Source organism: Labrus mixtus, chromosome 5 (genome assembly GCF_963584025.1).
Source record: "Labrus mixtus chromosome 5, fLabMix1.1, whole genome shotgun sequence".
NCBI lineage: Eukaryota > Metazoa > Chordata > Actinopteri > Labriformes > Labridae > Labrus > Labrus mixtus.
In genome coordinates, this window is record NC_083616.1 from 15,590,592 (window position 1) to 15,607,915 (window position 17,324).

The 17,324-nt window shown below is 41.4% G+C and overlaps 1 protein-coding gene across 2 annotated transcripts in view; it reads left to right on the forward strand.

Annotated features, from left to right (window-relative positions):
- Positions 1–17,324, forward strand: part of acacb (acetyl-CoA carboxylase beta) — a 20,926-nt gene continuing 3,602 nt past the window's right edge. The window contains exons 1-44 of one of the 2 annotated variants that reach the window (XM_061038104.1): positions 1–232; positions 1,683–2,241; positions 4,945–5,077; positions 5,185–5,323; positions 5,479–5,588; positions 5,715–5,796; positions 5,896–5,994; positions 6,722–6,831; positions 6,939–7,049; positions 7,161–7,370; positions 7,742–7,912; positions 8,034–8,195; positions 8,275–8,438; positions 8,724–8,874; positions 8,975–9,078; positions 9,169–9,250; positions 9,342–9,487; positions 9,570–9,720; positions 9,807–9,941; positions 10,217–10,363; positions 10,454–10,642; positions 10,727–10,827; positions 10,924–11,012; positions 11,112–11,236; positions 11,332–11,445; positions 11,533–11,646; positions 11,745–11,834; positions 11,926–12,044; positions 12,529–12,552; positions 13,027–13,167; positions 13,251–13,350; positions 13,438–13,545; positions 13,640–13,696; positions 14,251–14,292; positions 14,413–14,628; positions 14,736–14,891; positions 14,983–15,186; positions 15,330–15,485; positions 15,559–15,681; positions 15,764–16,033; positions 16,161–16,258; positions 16,378–16,498; positions 16,592–16,702; positions 17,109–17,252. In XM_061038104.1, the coding sequence (XP_060894087.1) occupies positions 1,703–2,241; positions 4,945–5,077; positions 5,185–5,323; positions 5,479–5,588; positions 5,715–5,796; positions 5,896–5,994; positions 6,722–6,831; positions 6,939–7,049; positions 7,161–7,370; positions 7,742–7,912; positions 8,034–8,195; positions 8,275–8,438; positions 8,724–8,874; positions 8,975–9,078; positions 9,169–9,250; positions 9,342–9,487; positions 9,570–9,720; positions 9,807–9,941; positions 10,217–10,363; positions 10,454–10,642; positions 10,727–10,827; positions 10,924–11,012; positions 11,112–11,236; positions 11,332–11,445; positions 11,533–11,646; positions 11,745–11,834; positions 11,926–12,044; positions 12,529–12,552; positions 13,027–13,167; positions 13,251–13,350; positions 13,438–13,545; positions 13,640–13,696; positions 14,251–14,292; positions 14,413–14,628; positions 14,736–14,891; positions 14,983–15,186; positions 15,330–15,485; positions 15,559–15,681; positions 15,764–16,033; positions 16,161–16,258; positions 16,378–16,498; positions 16,592–16,702; positions 17,109–17,252 (5,958 nt within the window). In that variant the 5' untranslated portion in view covers positions 1–232; positions 1,683–1,702. The remainder of the gene's footprint in view (positions 233–1,682; positions 2,242–4,944; positions 5,078–5,184; positions 5,324–5,478; positions 5,589–5,714; positions 5,797–5,895; positions 5,995–6,721; positions 6,832–6,938; positions 7,050–7,160; positions 7,371–7,741; positions 7,913–8,033; positions 8,196–8,274; positions 8,439–8,723; positions 8,875–8,974; positions 9,079–9,168; positions 9,251–9,341; positions 9,488–9,569; positions 9,721–9,806; positions 9,942–10,216; positions 10,364–10,453; positions 10,643–10,726; positions 10,828–10,923; positions 11,013–11,111; positions 11,237–11,331; positions 11,446–11,532; positions 11,647–11,744; positions 11,835–11,925; positions 12,045–12,528; positions 12,553–13,026; positions 13,168–13,250; positions 13,351–13,437; positions 13,546–13,639; positions 13,697–14,250; positions 14,293–14,412; positions 14,629–14,735; positions 14,892–14,982; positions 15,187–15,329; positions 15,486–15,558; positions 15,682–15,763; positions 16,034–16,160; positions 16,259–16,377; positions 16,499–16,591; positions 16,703–17,108; positions 17,253–17,324) is intronic. The other variant, XM_061038105.1, reaches the window with a different exon arrangement.

Here is a 17,324-nt window from a genome sequence, read left to right on the forward strand (position 1 = left end):
TTGCTGCTGCTGCTGCTGTCATGAACATTTTAAGCCATAAATCTTTAATTTTGGGCCGAAATTAAGGTGTCCAAGGAGATAAAAGACTGTAAAAAATGGAGTTTAATTCAAAATAACTTTGTTTTTAGTGATGATAAACAGTCAGTAGTTTGCTGTCAGCTAGCTCGCTAGCCTGGTTTGAACTGCAGCTACAACAACAACGACTGAGCAGTGATGTCCGTTACCTGTGGTGGTGAGTGTACATTCACTTTCACCTTGAAACACACCATTTATCCTGCTGACACAAAAGGTTTTCACAAGTCAGGCATATTTCCCTGTTGTTGGGAAATGCTACAGATTGAAGTGTTTTGACAGACTTTCTTCAACATCCTGCGTTGCTTAAACTTGGGTGAGTATTTCCTGATGAGAGAATAACAGCGTAATGTGTGTAGTGAGGTTACAGTGAGCCACGTTTTTACTTCAGTCGAAGCTAAAGAAAACACACATTTTTTTAACCACACTTTTTATTATTCACTTGATTGACTGCCAGTATAAACTATGGAAATAGGCTGGACGATCTGGAAACGATCTGGATTTTACGTGTTTTTAAATAAATGTGCTTCATCTGAAAAATGATTGCACATCATTTGTTGGTCTGTGTCAAAGTCAAAACCAGCTCCAAGTGACAAATGTGTCGTTGTCTCTGTTCTGGTGTTTTATGACAAAGTGAAACTTTGACTGAATGAAGTATCCATTTATTAAAATTTGAATTACATATCATTATATTCTATATTTTTCTTTCCTTATTTGATGTCCTCAGATGCCCCTCCCCCCCCCCCCCCATGCTGTTTGTTTGGATGTTTGTACCTCCTCCTCCTCCTCCTCCTCACCCTCCTCCTCACCCTTCATTCTCTCCATGCTGACCTTTACCCCATATGAAGCAGCCACACTTGGCATTCACGTCAGCTGTCACAGACTGGCTGTTCACTGGACATGTAGCTCAACAGGCCTGCTGGCATCGTAAACTGCATTAACATCTTCTTGTATTGATTTGAAGGGCGTGCAGTTGAGAGGATTAGAACATTTAAATGATTTTCTTTTTTTTCCCTTAACTTAAAAGTTAAGAATTTGTAGTTATAGCGTTGTTGTATCAGAATTGTATCGGTATGGAATGAAACCTATCTCTTTTCTCTTGGCCACCAGTCCGCCAGATCTTATATCAAATTTCCCAGCATGCTCCTCTCTTTAGAGGGCACCTGACCTTTGATCAGTTGAACGGAAATATCTCCATACTGTTGTGACTGTGACGCCAAAGTCTTTGATCTTACATGCTGGATTTTTGTGGCAGATATTTGGTAACAAAATGATATTTTATGTTTTTCAAACACAGAATATTCTCATGAATATGTTTTGATACAGAAATATTTGATGTGTAATTTGATAAGTTTGAGGAAAATATGTATAAATGAATGAGACATTCTCCAGTTGAGAAAACCCCACTGTCATGTTCTATGACGGACAAAGTATGTTGTCACTGAGATGTAACGTGGGATAATAATATTGTGTACATTCGCTTCAATCAACTGTCCATTCTTCTGACTTTTTGGTTATTTATCAGGATAGTGAAAGAGATATGTAGTCTTGTATAGATGTGACTGTCATCACTAATAATAACTGTAAAGTTCACTTTGTTCTTGTTGCAGTCTCAGGAGGATGCCAGTGAATGCTCCCGTTTGCACTTTTGGGGTTGATCCTGTGGATATTGTTAATTCTGTGGAGGATTAATATCCAGACAGAAGCAATGCCCGTGAAAGGAGAAGAACCTTCTCCTGCAGACGAGGAGGATGTTCCTGCTAAACAATCCCCTCATCCAGGTGCAAATTCCCTGGCAGCAGCTCCCAAAAGCTCAAAACACAATGAGGATAACAGTGTGCAGGCTGACAGGGCCTCTGTGGCTCTTCAAGTCAAAACAAGAGGCTGTGAGGCTGTGCAGGCGACCTCTGAGGTAAATTCAGGAGAGCCATCCCTGCAGAAGACCTCACAGAAACCTTCCAAAGCCACCAGGCCGATGCTCGGCTCGGGGCCTGAGGCGAGGGACCGCCTGAAGTTCATTCTGGGAGCATCAGAGGACAACTCTTCAGACGACGAACCTCTGGTCACAAAACCTCCAAGCGGCTCATCTCAGCCACCTTCCTCCAAGCCCAGAGCTTCATCCCAGCAGGCGTCAATAGCAGCGCTGCAATCCAGCTCCTCAGGCATCAAGTAAGACCTTTTTAAAAAAAAATTCAGTTATAAAAAACAAACCGTCTCTTGTCTGCGTGTTTAATCACTCCAGCACGTGACTCGTAACTCTGACATGTGACATAAACATTGAGGCATTTCACCCAAACTAAACCTTTAGTCTGAGTGACTCGTATGAACTGTCCATTTCTGTAAATGTTGTCGATGTGCTGTTATGTTCCCGTTCGCTGTGCGTTATCACCTGACTGCATCGAGCTGACCTGTGTTATTTTTGCATGCCGAACAGTCCGACTCTATTATTGGAACAAGAGTCTGAACCAAGGGACTTTGAAAACTGGTGGTGGTGGTGTGACTCTCGGTCACAACACAGCCAACACAAAACCGTTTTTAAATCTTCAAACTATCTTTATTTGTAACGTTTTTTAGTAGTCTGCAGAGAGGAGAGAGTTTTTTTTTTTTTTTAACACAGTGATGGTACATGATATGATCATGGGTCAGAGGTTTTGTTTAGTGCACACAGCTACACGTCATGCTTGACATGCTTTTGTTGGATTGACCTATCGAAGTGCACAAAGCTGAGTGTGTTAGCAGGAAGCATGATGAAGAGGAGAAAGGTAAGGGGTTTTTCCTCTTCTAATTCCAAACTTTCCAAGCTTCTTCCTGCACTTCAGAGTTCGAATATTGCAGGAAATGTAGCTGCAGTTTTGTACGTTTTCATGGAAGTCCTATTCATTTGTTTGTTTGTGAATTCAGTTTTTCCTTTCTTACAACTTTGGCAACATATTTCGCCTGCATACGAGGTTGCTTTCGTTGATACATGAAGTAGAATGAACACTTTGTTCTGGTGCTGGCCTTGCCTCTGTTTTTATTTGTAGCGAGCAGCCTGTGATCTGTCACACGGGCTCTGTAGATTATTTTGTGCTACATGTGGGAGGGGAGATTTGAGGGGGAGCGCCTGAGAGGAAGCATTTTTGTAGAGAACTTTTTGTTTTGGTGTCAGATTTCAAGATTTCATATCACTTCTAGGGAACTTAAGAAAAGTAAAGTTGTCTGTATAATGGAGGGTAACGGCTTGTTCCCATATCTCAGAAGGTAAATGCCAACAAAAGCTTGATATCCTTTGTTGTAATATGATACTTTTGCTCCAATGTTTGTTGTGTGGACATTTATCACAGGCTTCATGTGTGGACTGCAGAAAAGAATAAAAACAGAACGGAATGATTACTTTGTACAGTGGGAGAAAATATACCGTTGCAACTTCTGCAGATATGTGTGTGAACAGGAAGGATCGCTCTTGTGGCCATACTTAGCTGTTATGTAACTGAACAGAGCGTGTCTTGGCTCATGAACGTTTGAGGAAATAAAAAACATTTGTACCCTCCAGACACGAACTACGATGTCCTTTTGAAGCAGCAGATTAATTAGCTTCCATGTTTTAGGCACAAGCTGTACTCCTCACAGACCCTCAATCATGTTTATGAATAGATGCTCCTTGTTTGTGCAGTAAGGTATGTGTGATAGTTATATTAAACCCTGCCCCGTCATACCTTACATCCTGGCAAAAGATCAGAAGGTGGAGCATGCATGACACCGGGCTGGTTATCAGAAGAGCTCTCAATGACAGAGTGCAATCTGTATTTCCTGAGCAAACAGTCCAATACAGGAGTTAAGTTTAAAGTTCACATCTGCTCGGACAGAATTGCTCTCCAGCTTCACAATATAGCAAAGGTAGTACTCAGTCATATCTTAACATGGGACTGAAATACTGTGAAGGGTTTTGTGGCGCAATTGAGACGAGACTTTGAAATGAATAAAGGTTTGAGCCGGCTGATAGCCATGGCACATACAGTTTCAAAACATGGAAACCATTGCTTCAGCTGTTATCATGTTAACCCAGTTTTCATATGTATATGTCTGTGCTGTAATACTGTTATTAAAATGATAAATGCAAAGTTCAGCTTGAAACTTAATAATATCACAGAAACTTACATTATCCACTTCTGTGTTATAAAAATAGACACCGTGAGTGATTTGGAAACCTGCTGCTTTATGAGATCGAATTTAGACTGTCAAAGTAAACGTACCATGCATACATGATTTTTAGTATCAGGGAAGACTAGTTGACCTCATTAAACTTTATATACAAGTGTGATCAGTGATGGAAACAACCTACAACATTTTCTCTTACAGTAACACGGAGGCTTAAAGCTAAAAATTAGATTCAATAACTGTTATGTTAGCTCTTGTTTTTTATAACTTCATGCCTGTTATCAGTGAAGCTATCCCTTTTGATGCATGATTATATTATTGAATAGGTTTGTATTATTGAACATGTCACTTTTGGAACACCTGATGCCTTTTCTGAGCATTGTGCTGACAAGACAGTCACTTCTTTATAGTGCTCACTTCAGCAGAGTTATTCTGAAGATAAGGTCAGAAATAAATGGGCTGGTCCACAGTCTGTCTATGTTGAGGAGAGACTGAACTTTGACTTTGGTTTTGATTTGCACTGCCGGTGTTCTCTTGTTGTAGCTCACCCTCTAACTGTATGTAGAGCAGCACTGCAGGTGTTTGCCTGCTCACGTCTGACTGTTTGGAGGATGATATGCGCCCTGCAGTTTCCTGGATTTTTAATTTATAAAAGAGAGCACACCCAGGTAACTGCATTTGTTATGTTGCTGTGCTATTGTTCAAGCAAACTAACAATGGGGCTTTTCACTGCAGGCCTAGCATGTCTGGTCTCCACTTGGTGAAAAAAGGACGTGAGCAGAGAAAGATGGATCTACAGAGGGACTTCACTGTGGCCTCTCCTGCTGAGTTTGTCACCAGATTTGGTGGCAACCGTGTCATTGAAAAAGTAAGATTCAAAGTCCTTTCTTCTTTCGGGAATCTTGTTCTTACTCCTAATGGACATGCAGCATTTTTTTTTGTCTTGTCTACACATGGTTTGTGTTTGTGTTTCAGGTGCTGATAGCTAACAACGGTATAGCTGCAGTCAAGTGCATGCGCTCTATCCGTCGCTGGTCCTACGAAATGTTTCGCAATGAGAGGACCATCCGTTTTGTGGTGATGGTGACCCCTGAAGACTTGAAAGCTAATGCAGGTCGCTGTAATTCTGGATTCTTATCATTTTTTAATTACCCTGTAGTTATCATGATGTGGTTATCTGGGCGAGAGTGAGACACAGTCAGTTATTTGTTTAGAAAGTTCTTCCTTGATCATTATTAACAACCACTTGCTCTTTTCTCGTTTATATAGAATATATAAAAATGGCGGACCACTATGTGCCAGTACCCGGTGGGCCAAACAATAACAACTACGCCAACGTAGAGCTGATAGTGGACATTGCAAAAAGAATCCCAGTGCAGGTGCTCTCCAGTATTTGTCTTCATTGAAGTGTTTTTCTGCCCTCTGGTCTAGGCTAAACCTTTTGCTCTTTGACCATGTTTTCCAGTGATCAATGATAACATGTCTGTGTTTATCACTAATTACAGGCCGTGTGGGCTGGTTGGGGTCATGCCTCAGAAAACCCCAAACTGCCCGAGCTGCTAAACAAAGCAGGAATATCCTTTTTAGGTAAACTCCAGTTTAAAACTTCAAAATATTTACATGTTATCTTTTCATTATATGGACCTGTGTCAGATCTCTTTGTCACCCTGTCTACATTTGTCTCAGGGCCGTCCAGTAAGGCCATGTGGGCTCTCGGGGATAAGGTGGCTTCTTCTATTGTGGCTCAGAGTGCTGACATTCCCACACTACCGTGGAGCGGATCAGGTGATGCTTTAACGCCCACACAGTTTCAATTCACAAAGGGCCAGATCCACATAAGGATTGCACTGCTTTTGCTGGTGCTAAACTTTTCTGCAAATGAGAAAAAAAGATAGCGTGGAATCCACAAAGCACACGTAAAGGCTGAAATACTTGCAAACTGCTAAGCAGATGGCGTCCTGGGTGCCCCTGTCTTGTTTGCATCTATGTAAATAACAAATATTCAAAAATTGCACACAGCTGGTGGTAACTGTGATTAATATTTTTAAGAAATGTCACACAAACGTTTCAGTGATCAGGAAAACAATTCCTCTTCTGTTGGACATTCAAATAAATGACCTGTTAAAGTCTGTAGATATTACGTTCTTATTATTGATAGAATCAGGGCTTGAATTAATAAGTCTTGGGCTACTCAACACTGACTGGCATCAAAATAAACCCTGACAAAGGTTCCCCCCTCCCTCGTAGCTCATCACCTTTATGTGGGCGAGACAGCTCCACTATAAGACACCATATCGTTCTTGCACATTCTTTTATGGATAGGGTGCTAAAACAGGGTAGATTGCATGTGATATTTCTGCGAAATTCATGATGCTTTTAGCGGGTGCAATCCGTTTCTACTGGATCTGGCCCAAAGGATGCTGTTAACTCTATGATGGCGTTATTTTCCGCTTTATATTCGTGCACCTCCTAATGTTTTTATGTTGTATTCTTGTGTGTCTTGTTGCTCCAGGTCTGAGAGTGGACTGGGCAGAGGAGGACCAAAAACAGGGAAATGTTATCAGTGTTCCTCCGGAGGTCTACATAAGAGGCTGTGTGCAGGATGTAGATGACGGGCTGGCGGTAAGCATATTTAGCAAAGTCTTTAATATTCACATGTAAGCTCTTCGGATTTCCTTCAAGCAGGTATTTTTGTTAAACATAACATTTGACATGATTATTGTTTGCAGGGGGCTGAGAGGATTGGTTATCCGGTTGTAATCAAGGCCTCAGAGGGTGGAGGTGGAAAGGGAATCCGGAAAGTTGAAAGCTCTGAGGATTTTACAAGTTCCTTTAGACAGGTTATTATTATTATTATTATTTTAGGCTCTAAAATTTAGAGCCTGCTGCTTATCCATTGCGTGATTTTGGTTATTTACATGTTTCAGTTTATTTTCCTTTTCTGATTACAGGTTCAGGCGGAGGTACCTGGCTCGCCTATCTTCGTCATGCAGCTGGCTCAGCATGCGAGACACCTTGAGGTACAGATTTTGGCTGACGAGTATGGAAACGCCATCTCTCTGTTTGGACGGGACTGCTCCATCCAGAGGAGACACCAGAAGATCATCGAAGAAGCTCCTGCCACCATAGCTGCTCCCTCAACATTCGAGCAAATGGAACGGGTCAGTTCATTTAACTGCATGTATTTATTTTTCCACCCTTAATAACACTGTTTGATTGATTGATTGATTGATTGATTAATTAAATTTATTTCAGACATATCAAAAATACAAAACAAAATGAAAAGCACGAAAATACAATAAACAAAAAACAATGGTCAAATTATTTCACAAAAAAAGAAAAAGCAAATTACATATATTCAGTTGATATGCCTGAAAAGGAGTAGGAAGAAGTATAAAACTTATTTAATCCTACCCCTTTTCCACAGCTCAATAATTAATATTTATTAAATTAAATTAACTTCCTGTGTATTTACATTTTATATATTTATTTCTCTCATAAGACTTGACGTTTTGCCTCCTTTGTGGCTCAGTTTGCAGTGCGACTGGCCAAGATGGTGGGCTACGTGAGTGCAGGCACTGTGGAATATCTTTTCTCTGAGGACGGAAGTTTCCATTTCCTGGAACTGAATCCTCGCCTGCAGGTGGAGCATCCCTGCACGGAGATGATCGGAGATGTTAACCTGCCAGCTGCCCAGCTTCAGGTACCTTCTGTCAGAGGACATTCAGAGAAATAACTAGAACTTAGGAACACATTTTGTCATTTTAAAAGTGTAGCCAGAATTTAAATCAATCCAGTTTAACACAATGTTTCATCTCTGATAGATTGCGATGGGCATCCCTCTGTATAGAATCAAAGACATCCGCTTGCTTTATGGAGAAGCTCCATGGGGTGACACCTTCATTAACTTTGAAAATCCAGACTGCATACCAAATCCAAGAGGACACGTTATAGCTGCTCGGATCACCAGTGAGAACCCTGATGAGGTAATGCTCACTTTAAAACCACGCCCTTTTCTTACATTCTCATTCATTTACACCACTGACTTATTGTCCTCCCTCACAGGGGTTCAAGCCCAGCTCTGGCACTGTGCAGGAGCTGAACTTCCGCAGCAGTAAAAATGTCTGGGGTTATTTCAGCGTGGGGGCAACTGGTGGCCTGCACGAATTTGCAGATTCCCAATTTGGACACTGTTTCTCCTGGGGCGAGAACCGTGAAGAGGCTATTTCGTAAGCCTGAGTTTTTTGTACTGATAATGCTGAGACATCTGCCTAGAGGTGTAGACTCAGCAACACCAGCATCAAAAGTTTTAGCCTAATCAATGAGCTGCACATGATGTATTAAACAGATGGAGAAATACTATAACCATAATAATATATAATGACATTTTTGAAGACAATATGGTTTTGCAACAAAAGCAATTTCTTAACAGCAAATTTAGTTCAAGAATTTAAAGATCCAAATGTTGTAGGATGCATGAGTGTAATAGTTGTCATTTTTGTCACATGCTTCAGGAACATGGTGGTGGCAATGAAGGAGCTGTCCATTAGAGGTGACTTCAGGACCACAGTAGAATACCTGATTAAGCTGCTGGAGACAGAAAGCTTCAGAAACAATGACATCGACACCGGCTGGCTCGATCACCTTATATCAGAGAAAGTGCAGGTAGGAGACTAAATGCATTTATCCTTTAGATGAATGTACTGCCACTGAATCAGTGTTTACTTTCTAAACGTCTTGACATGAATCAAATGTTCTTCTTTAGGCGGAGAGACCAGATACGATGCTGGGGATCGTTTGTGGGGCTTTGCATGTTGCTGATGCCAGCTTCAGAAAAAGCATGTCTGACTACCTACATTCACTGGAAAGGTCAGTGGACAATGTCCCTCTTATGATTGTCCCTCTACAATTCTTACCGGTCATAAATATATTCGTAATCATTTTATGCTGCATCCACAGAGGCCAAGTGCTGCCAGCAGCCAGTCTCCTCAACTCTGTCAGTGTGGAGTTAATATATGAGGGAGTCAAGTTCTGCCTCAGGGTATCTGCTTTATTTCCGTCATATTCACCTTATTTATGTAATTATCTTGCTGTTTCTAAGACAGACAAATTGTCATTTCTGCTGCATGCAGGTGGCTCGCCAATCTCCAACCACCTATGTCATCATAATGAATGGCTCCAACATAGAGATAGATGTCCACAGGTTGAGTGACGGAGGACTCCTGCTGTCCTATGACGGCAGCAGCCACACCACCTACATGAAGGAGGAAGTAGACAGGTAAGTGCTCTTCATGGTGTCAATCTGGATTTGTCTTTTGTTTGTTTTATTTGTTTTCATTTTATTGATTTTATCCCCACAGCTACCGCATCACTGTTGGCAACAAAACTTGTGTATTTGAGAAGGAGAAGGACCCCACAGTGCTGAGGTCGCCCTCTGCTGGCAAACTGCTGCAGTATATGGTCGAGGATGGCGGTCACATTTTTGGAGGGGAGACGTACGCAGAGATTGAGGTAAATTTAAATGCGGACACAACTGATTTCTTGAAGCATGCCATCGCTTTTTTTTTTGTAACTGGCTGTTTGTTCTGTGTTGTCAGGTGATGAAGATGGTGATGACGCTGACTGTGCATCAGTCTGGATGTATCCACTTTGTGAAGAGACCAGGAGCAGTTCTGCAGCCGGGCTGTGTGGTGGCACGAATAGACCTGGATGACCCCAGCAGCATACATCGGGTGAGTGGATTCAAATCATACATTTTCTAAATGGGGTCTAACAATTTGTACCAATTCATAACATTAATATATTCTTGGCTAAAAAGTGTAAAATAAACATTTTTGCACATGTAGCCCTATGGTTGTGCAGATTTACTCTTTATACCATTGCACTAAAAGTATTTGCTTATTTGTATTTTTAACCTGTGCTTGGAAAAAAAAAATCACTCTGAGTCTGTTTTGGTTGTTTAGAAGTTCCAGATAATAATTGAATCCGTTCCCCTGTTTGTGTACAGGTAGAGCTCAACACTGCCATATTGCCACCCCAGCAACCTCTGCCCATTATTGGGGAGAAGCTTCACCAGGTGTTCCACAGCGTGCTCGGAAACTTGTTCAAAGTCATGGATGGTTACTGCCTCGAAGAGCCCTACTTCAGCACCAAGGTCGTTACACGTCATTCGTTCTGCCTCCACAGATTCTTTTTAGGCATGGTCAGATTAATTTTACTTATATGTTTGTGCTCCTGTCTGCAGCTGAAACAGTGGGTGGCTACTCTGATGAAGACCTTACGGGACCCCTCGCTGCCACTTTTAGAACTCCAGGAGATCATGACGAGTTTGGCCAGTCGCATTCCTCCCAGTGTGGAGAAAAATATCCGTAAAGTCATGGCTCAGTACGCCAGCAACATCACCTCTGTCCTCTGCCAGTTCCCCAGCCAAAGAGTGAGAAATGCACAATATTCTCTAAGTTCTTTAAATGCAAATAATCAATGTGGTCATAACAGGATGATATCTTGTTTACTCCAGATTGCAAATATCCTGGACAGCCATGCAGCAACCTTGCAGAGGAAGGCTGACCGAGAGGTGTTCTTCATGAACACGCAGAGTATCGTTCAGCTGGTACAGAGGTCAGTCACATGCAGATTGTCCAGCAGAAATACACAACATGTAGAAAGACTGTAGTGAAGCTTTAATTGACACATATTTAAATATGTGCGGTCCAGGTATCGCAGTGGAATTCGTGGTTATATGAAGTCTGTGGTTCTTGATCTGCTGAAGCGATATCTGCAAGTAGAGATGCAGTTTCAGCAAGGTGACATTCATTCATTTGACTAGAAATGGAGACTTGAGAATTTAAAAAAAGTTTTTTTTTGCTCAACTAACAAAGTTTTACTCTTGTTTTCCCAAACAGCACATTATGACAAGTGTGTAATCAACCTGAGAGAGCAGCACAAACCTGACATGAGCCCTGTGCTTGAGTACATCTTCTCTCATGCTCAGGTTTTCAAGAAGAACTTCCTCGTCACAATGCTCATAGTAAGACGTTTACTCATCTTAAAAAGTAGCATGCATAAATGAAACAATCCTCCGACATTAATGTTTTAGTGAAAGCCTCTTTGTGTGCTGTCTAGGACCAACTGTGTGGACGGGATCCCACACTGGCTGATGAACTGATGGCCATCCTGAATGAGCTCACGCAGCTCAGCAAGATGGAGAACTCAAAGGTGGCATTAAGAGCCAGACAGGTAACATCCAAGACCTCCTGTATCTCAGGAAGAAAATATTCTCTGTTCCATAGTAACCTGGATATAATATATATCAATTCGTCCTAGGTCTTGATTGCTTCCCATTTACCATCATATGAGCTGAGGCACAACCAGGTGGAGTCCATCTTCCTGTCAGCCATCGACATGTACGGCCACCAGTTTTGTCCAGAAAACTTGAAGGTCAGCAATGTTTGCAGAAAGTCCTTATAATCATTTGTTGTTGTTGTTTTTTAGAGTTTAAATATATTTTTTTTAATTCTTTTTTTTCTTTTGCACAGAAACTTATCCTCTCTGAAACCTCCATTTTTGACGTTTTACCCAATTTCTTCTATCACTCAAATCAAGTGGTTTGCATGGCTGCTTTGGAGGTACGTCAGTTCATTTACTCTATAGAGTTTCTACATGATGCATTCATGTGTCTTAATGACTTTTGATTTCCTGTTTTACCTTACCTTTCAGGTGTATGTGCGCAGAGCTTACATCGCCTATGAGCTCAATAGCATCCAGCATCACCAGCTGCAGGATGGGACGTGTGCTGTGGACTTCCAGTTCATGCTGCCATCATCACATCCCAACAGGTTGCACATACTTTTTTTTTTTATGTCACTCTATTCAGACTTTTTACTGGTGTTGATCACAGAGTGGGCTACAACTGATAAAGAAAGATCTCATCAAACCAGATTGAAGAAGTTTATGCAGAGAAATGCCTCACTGATCATTCTTATTGAGCCCTCACTAGATTATTAAATATTACATTGATAAATAAGTTACACTCCATGAGTCATAGCATGCATGTGTATGTGTTACTTTATGCAACGGAGTGAAATAACTGATATTCCTCCAAAGGGATAACAATAAAGTGACTCTTTCTCTTCTTCTGTACCCAGCGGTAGAAGAGGTGAGCTGCTGCTGGTCATGGCTAACTTTGAACTGAGAATGTATTAAGCTTAAGGACATTTATTTGATTTGTGCACATCCTCTTGCTTTATCTAATCATTGCGAAGTAGAGGTGCATTCTGATCATCCACTGCTGATATTCATCTGTCAATCATCTTATTTCAGAGGGAGCAGCCCTACTCTCAACAGGTAGAGTAAAGCTCCTCCCAACCAGCCCAACCACCATATCGTGTGTATGCCTCTCCGCGAAGCATGTCCAATGCACTGTGATGCTTTTCTTCTTCTGTCCTGTGAACCAGAAACTTTTGCTTAAGGACTCCTCTAACAAGTCACTTTAATTCACCTTTTTTTTTTATCCAAGTTTCTCCACGTGTTTTATATTCCTGCTTCTTTCTTCTTGAAAAAGTGAATCTGAGCTTTTTGAGAGGAACCTCTTTTTTTAATTCCACCGTCCTCTTAAAAACTTCAAGCCTGCGATTCTGTTGAATGAGGAATGAGGAGCCTGTACCCTCAACTCTCAGTGAGATCTTGTAAAGTAGTGTTAAATAGATAGAAAACATCCTGACTTGCTGTAATTGCTGTCTGTAGGAATATTTTTACATGTAGCTGTTCAGTTTGAGTGGTCTTCTCTTGTTGTTATTGTCTCCATCTGTCTCATTTCAGGGTCCCGGTGCCAATGAGTGGATCATGCCAGTTTCAGTTGCGGAGGCAGAGCAGCGAGCTCTACCTGGAGGGAGCTTTCTCGCCACCCTGCCAGCGTATGGGCGCCATGGTGGCTTTTCAGTGTTTTGACGACTTTAAAAGGTTCGCTTCGGCTAAATGTTTTCTTTCCCTCTCTCATCAATTCATCCACGGAAAAGGATAATGATTTTCTTTTCCTCCTTCAGGAATGTTGATGAAGTTCTCTCCAGCTTTGCAGAACCACTTTTGGAGACCGCTCCGTTCTCAGAGTCCTGTTCAAGTCTCTATGAGGAGGAGAACTTCAAGGTGAGAACTACGGGTGTGTAAGAGTCCCAGGATTTGTCAATACAAAAAGGATGTTTCCATCAACAGTTTCCCTGCCATCCCCTTCAGAATATAAGGGAGAACCCCATCCACATCATTAATGTGTCCATAAAAACAGCAGACACTGAAGATGACGATGCCTTGGTCACAGCCTTCACTGCCTTCGCCCAATCAAAGGTCAGCTAGACACTTAACACATGGCTTCTTATGATTAGATATGTTCTTTTTTATGATCATCATTTATTGTAACATGGTGTGTGTGTGTTTACAGAAAGCTGTCCTGTTTGAGTATGGAATCAGGAGAATCACATTTTTGATTGCACAGAAGGTAATTCAGAAGGTTCACAATTTTCACGAGGCTAGCTGTCAATCAGTTCTACATTTAAAGTACTTAAAAAGTCATGAATGGCTCTTCAAGTTTGACTCTTATTTATAGCAGATCAAAGCTGGTGTATATGCTTATGATTAAGATGGAACTGTTTTTTAAATTGGCACCATCGTCAATATTAAAACGTAGTAATAAAGTAAATGTGTGGCTAATAAAAAGTATAGAAATAAAAAAAACAACAAATGTTCACAGTATTTATATATTTGTGTTTGTCTTAAATGATCGATGTAACCTCCATTACGTTCCATCACGTACATGAACCATATTCTCTGAACTCCTATCAAATGGTTCTTTCATCTTAAGCTGTGAGTAACAGAGCACAGTGTGTCAGTACGTACAGCTTAGACTGAATCAGGATTTAGTATGTGCATCAAGGTATTGTAGCTGCTTTAACTATTTTTAGTAATGCTATCAATGTTACTGCTATGACAATAAACACATTTCCTCTGAACATCATCCTGCATGGTTCCTGATTATTATTTTGATTTATACAGAGAGAATTTCCCAAGTTCTTCACGTTTAGAGCAAGAGATGGGGTACGTTTTTTTTTCTCTTAGCAGAATTAACTTTATAGATCATTTGAGTTTACATTTGCTAAAGATCCCAGCTGCTGTCAGAGGAGGATGACAACCCCTCCATTCTGTATTATTCCACAGTTCCAAGAGGATCGTATCTACCGTAATCTGGAGCCAGCTTTAGCGTTTCAGCTGGAGCTGAACCGCATGAGGAACTTTGGCCTGACGGCTGTCCCCTGTGCCAACCACAAGATGCACCTCTATCTTGGTGCTGCTCGTGTGCAGGAAGGGGCTGAAGTCACAGACTACCGCTTCTTCATACGAGCGATTATCCGCCACTCAGATCTCATCACTAAGGTAGGAAGAGCATTATGAACAGATTCTTATGTTATTGATTTGCTTTTTTTCCCCGTGAATACAGTCTTGTTATGTTGATGATTAAATCTCTTATTATACAAAACCAGGAAGCCTCCTTTGAATACCTTCAAAATGAGGGCGAGCGTCTTCTGTTGGAGGCCATGGATGAGTTGGAGGTGGCCTTCAGTAACACGAGTGTCCGCACCGACTGCAACCACATCTTCCTCAACTTTGTTCCCACTGTTATCATGAACCCCTCTAAAGTCAGTGTTTGCACCTTACTTCTTAAGCCTATATTAACATTTGGCTTCTACCTTTATCATCTTTGTGTCTTTGTTGTCATTTTACTCTTAGATTGAGGAGTCGGTTCGCTCCATGGTGATGCGATACGGCAGCCGTCTCTGGAAGCTTCGAGTCCTGCAGGCTGAGCTGAAGATAAACATCCGTCTGACGCCAACCGGGAATGCCATTCCCATCCGCCTGTTTCTCACCAATGAGTCTGGATATTACTTGGACATCAGCCTGTACAAGGAGGTCACTGACCTGAGCTCAGGACAGGTGAGGACAACATACTATGAACTTTTTTTGTGATTTGGGAACAGTAGTTGTATTTTGCAGAGGATTTATTCTGTGTACTCTTTTTCAGGTTTCAGCTTCACATTTAAAGGAGTCTCTGTTTCAATGCTTCTCATTTTTTTCAGATCATGTTCCAGTCGTATGGGGACAAGCCGGGCCCTCTTCACGGCATGCTGATCAACACTCCGTATGTGACCAAAGACCTGCTGCAGGCCAAGCGCTTCCAGGCTCAAACTCTAGGGACCACCTATGTCTATGACTTTCCTGAAATGTTCAGACAGGTACTGCTGACTCACTGAAAACATTTTTTTCTCTCTTAAGGTATCTTACTCAACTTTGAAAATCTTTTAATAGGCACTGTTCAAGCATTGGGGTCCAGGGGACAAATATCCAAAAGATGTGCTGATGTGCACTGAGCTGGTTCTGGACCCTCAAGGTGGACTCGTGCAGATGAACCGCCTGCCTGGAGACAATGATGTAGGACCCTATTCCCAATATCTATGGTCATGCTTTCCAGTGTTGATATTATTTTAAAACCTCTTGAGCCCTTCCTCACCAGGTTGGAATGGTTGCCTTCAGGATGAAGATGAAGACCCCTGGGTACCCAGAGGGCAGAGATATCATCGTCATCTGTAATGATATCACTCACATGATTGGCTCATTTGGCCCTCAAGAGGACGAGTTGTTCCTAAAGGCGTCTGAACTGGCTCGGGCCGAGGGAATACCACGCATTTACATTGCAGCCAACAGCGGAGCACGCATTGGACTCGCTGAAGAGATCAAACACATGTTCCAGGTGGCCTGGAATGACCCCAAAGACCCCTACAAGGTGACCCCTGCATTGTGCTTCTGCTGATATTTGTATTGTAACTTTTGGATGACATATGCTTAATGAGTAATGCAATTATATGTGTGGTTTTAACATCTTATCATACATGGATTCCTTCTCTGTGTAGGGTTTCAAGTACCTTTACCTGACACCGCAGGACTACACATGCATCAGCTCCACCAACGCTGTTCACTGTCACCATGTAGAGGAAGGTGGAGAATCCAGGTACAATAAATCCTCTTTTCTTTGTTTAAACTATGCAGCTAATTAAAACATTTAACTCACTTGGCTTGTGTCTATGGTTTAACAGATTTGTTCTTATTCTAACTTCCTCACGTGTGCAGGTACATCATTACTGACATCATCGGGAAAGACGAAGGTCTTGGGGTAGAGAACCTGCGAGGTTCTGGTACTATAGCTGGAGAATCATCTCAGGCCTATGATGAGATAATAACAATTAGTATGGTGAGAAAAATTTGAATTTGAATTCTTTGAGTCAGAGGACCAGAGTCAATCTGGGACATTTTTCTCCAACTCACTTTTTTTTTTTTGCTGTAGGTCACATGTCGAGCGATTGGAATTGGAGCCTATCTGGTGCGTTTGGGACAAAGAGTGATTCAGGTTGAAAACTCTCACATCATCCTGACTGGATCAGGCGCTCTTAATAAGGTTTGTTGCTTTAATCGAAGCCACTTATATTATAATTTTATGTAAAATTATATATAAATGTACAGTATATTATATAATAAAACATACAGTATGTCACAGCTGATCGATCAGCATTTGATTGTGTATAAAGCCGTTTTTTTAATAAAAAACTGGCTTTACTATTATTGATTTCTTTATCCTCATCATGTATTCTGTTAATGCTTTCGGCAATAAGATAGTTTGGAGTCAAGTTTTGGAACAAAAGATAAACAATAAAGAAATGAAATGAAGCAAAAATCAGATGGAAATGTAAGAATGATAAGGCCATCCTAAAAACAGACTCCTCTGCTGGTCACATTCCTCTTTGTTGTGTGCCTTAAACAACAAACAATCCTCCCTGATGATTGCTGTCTGTCTTTCTGTCCAGGTTTTAGGCAGGGAGGTCTATACTTCCAACAACCAGCTGGGAGGGATCCAGATCATGCACAATAATGGAGTGACACACAGCACTGTGCCCGATGACTTTGAGGGTGTCTTCACTATCCTCCAGTGGCTCTCCTATATGCCTAAGGTTTGGCTGAATATGTGAAAGTTCACATTTTAGTTCTATAAAGTTACAGAACACCTTGTCAGAACTCTGTGT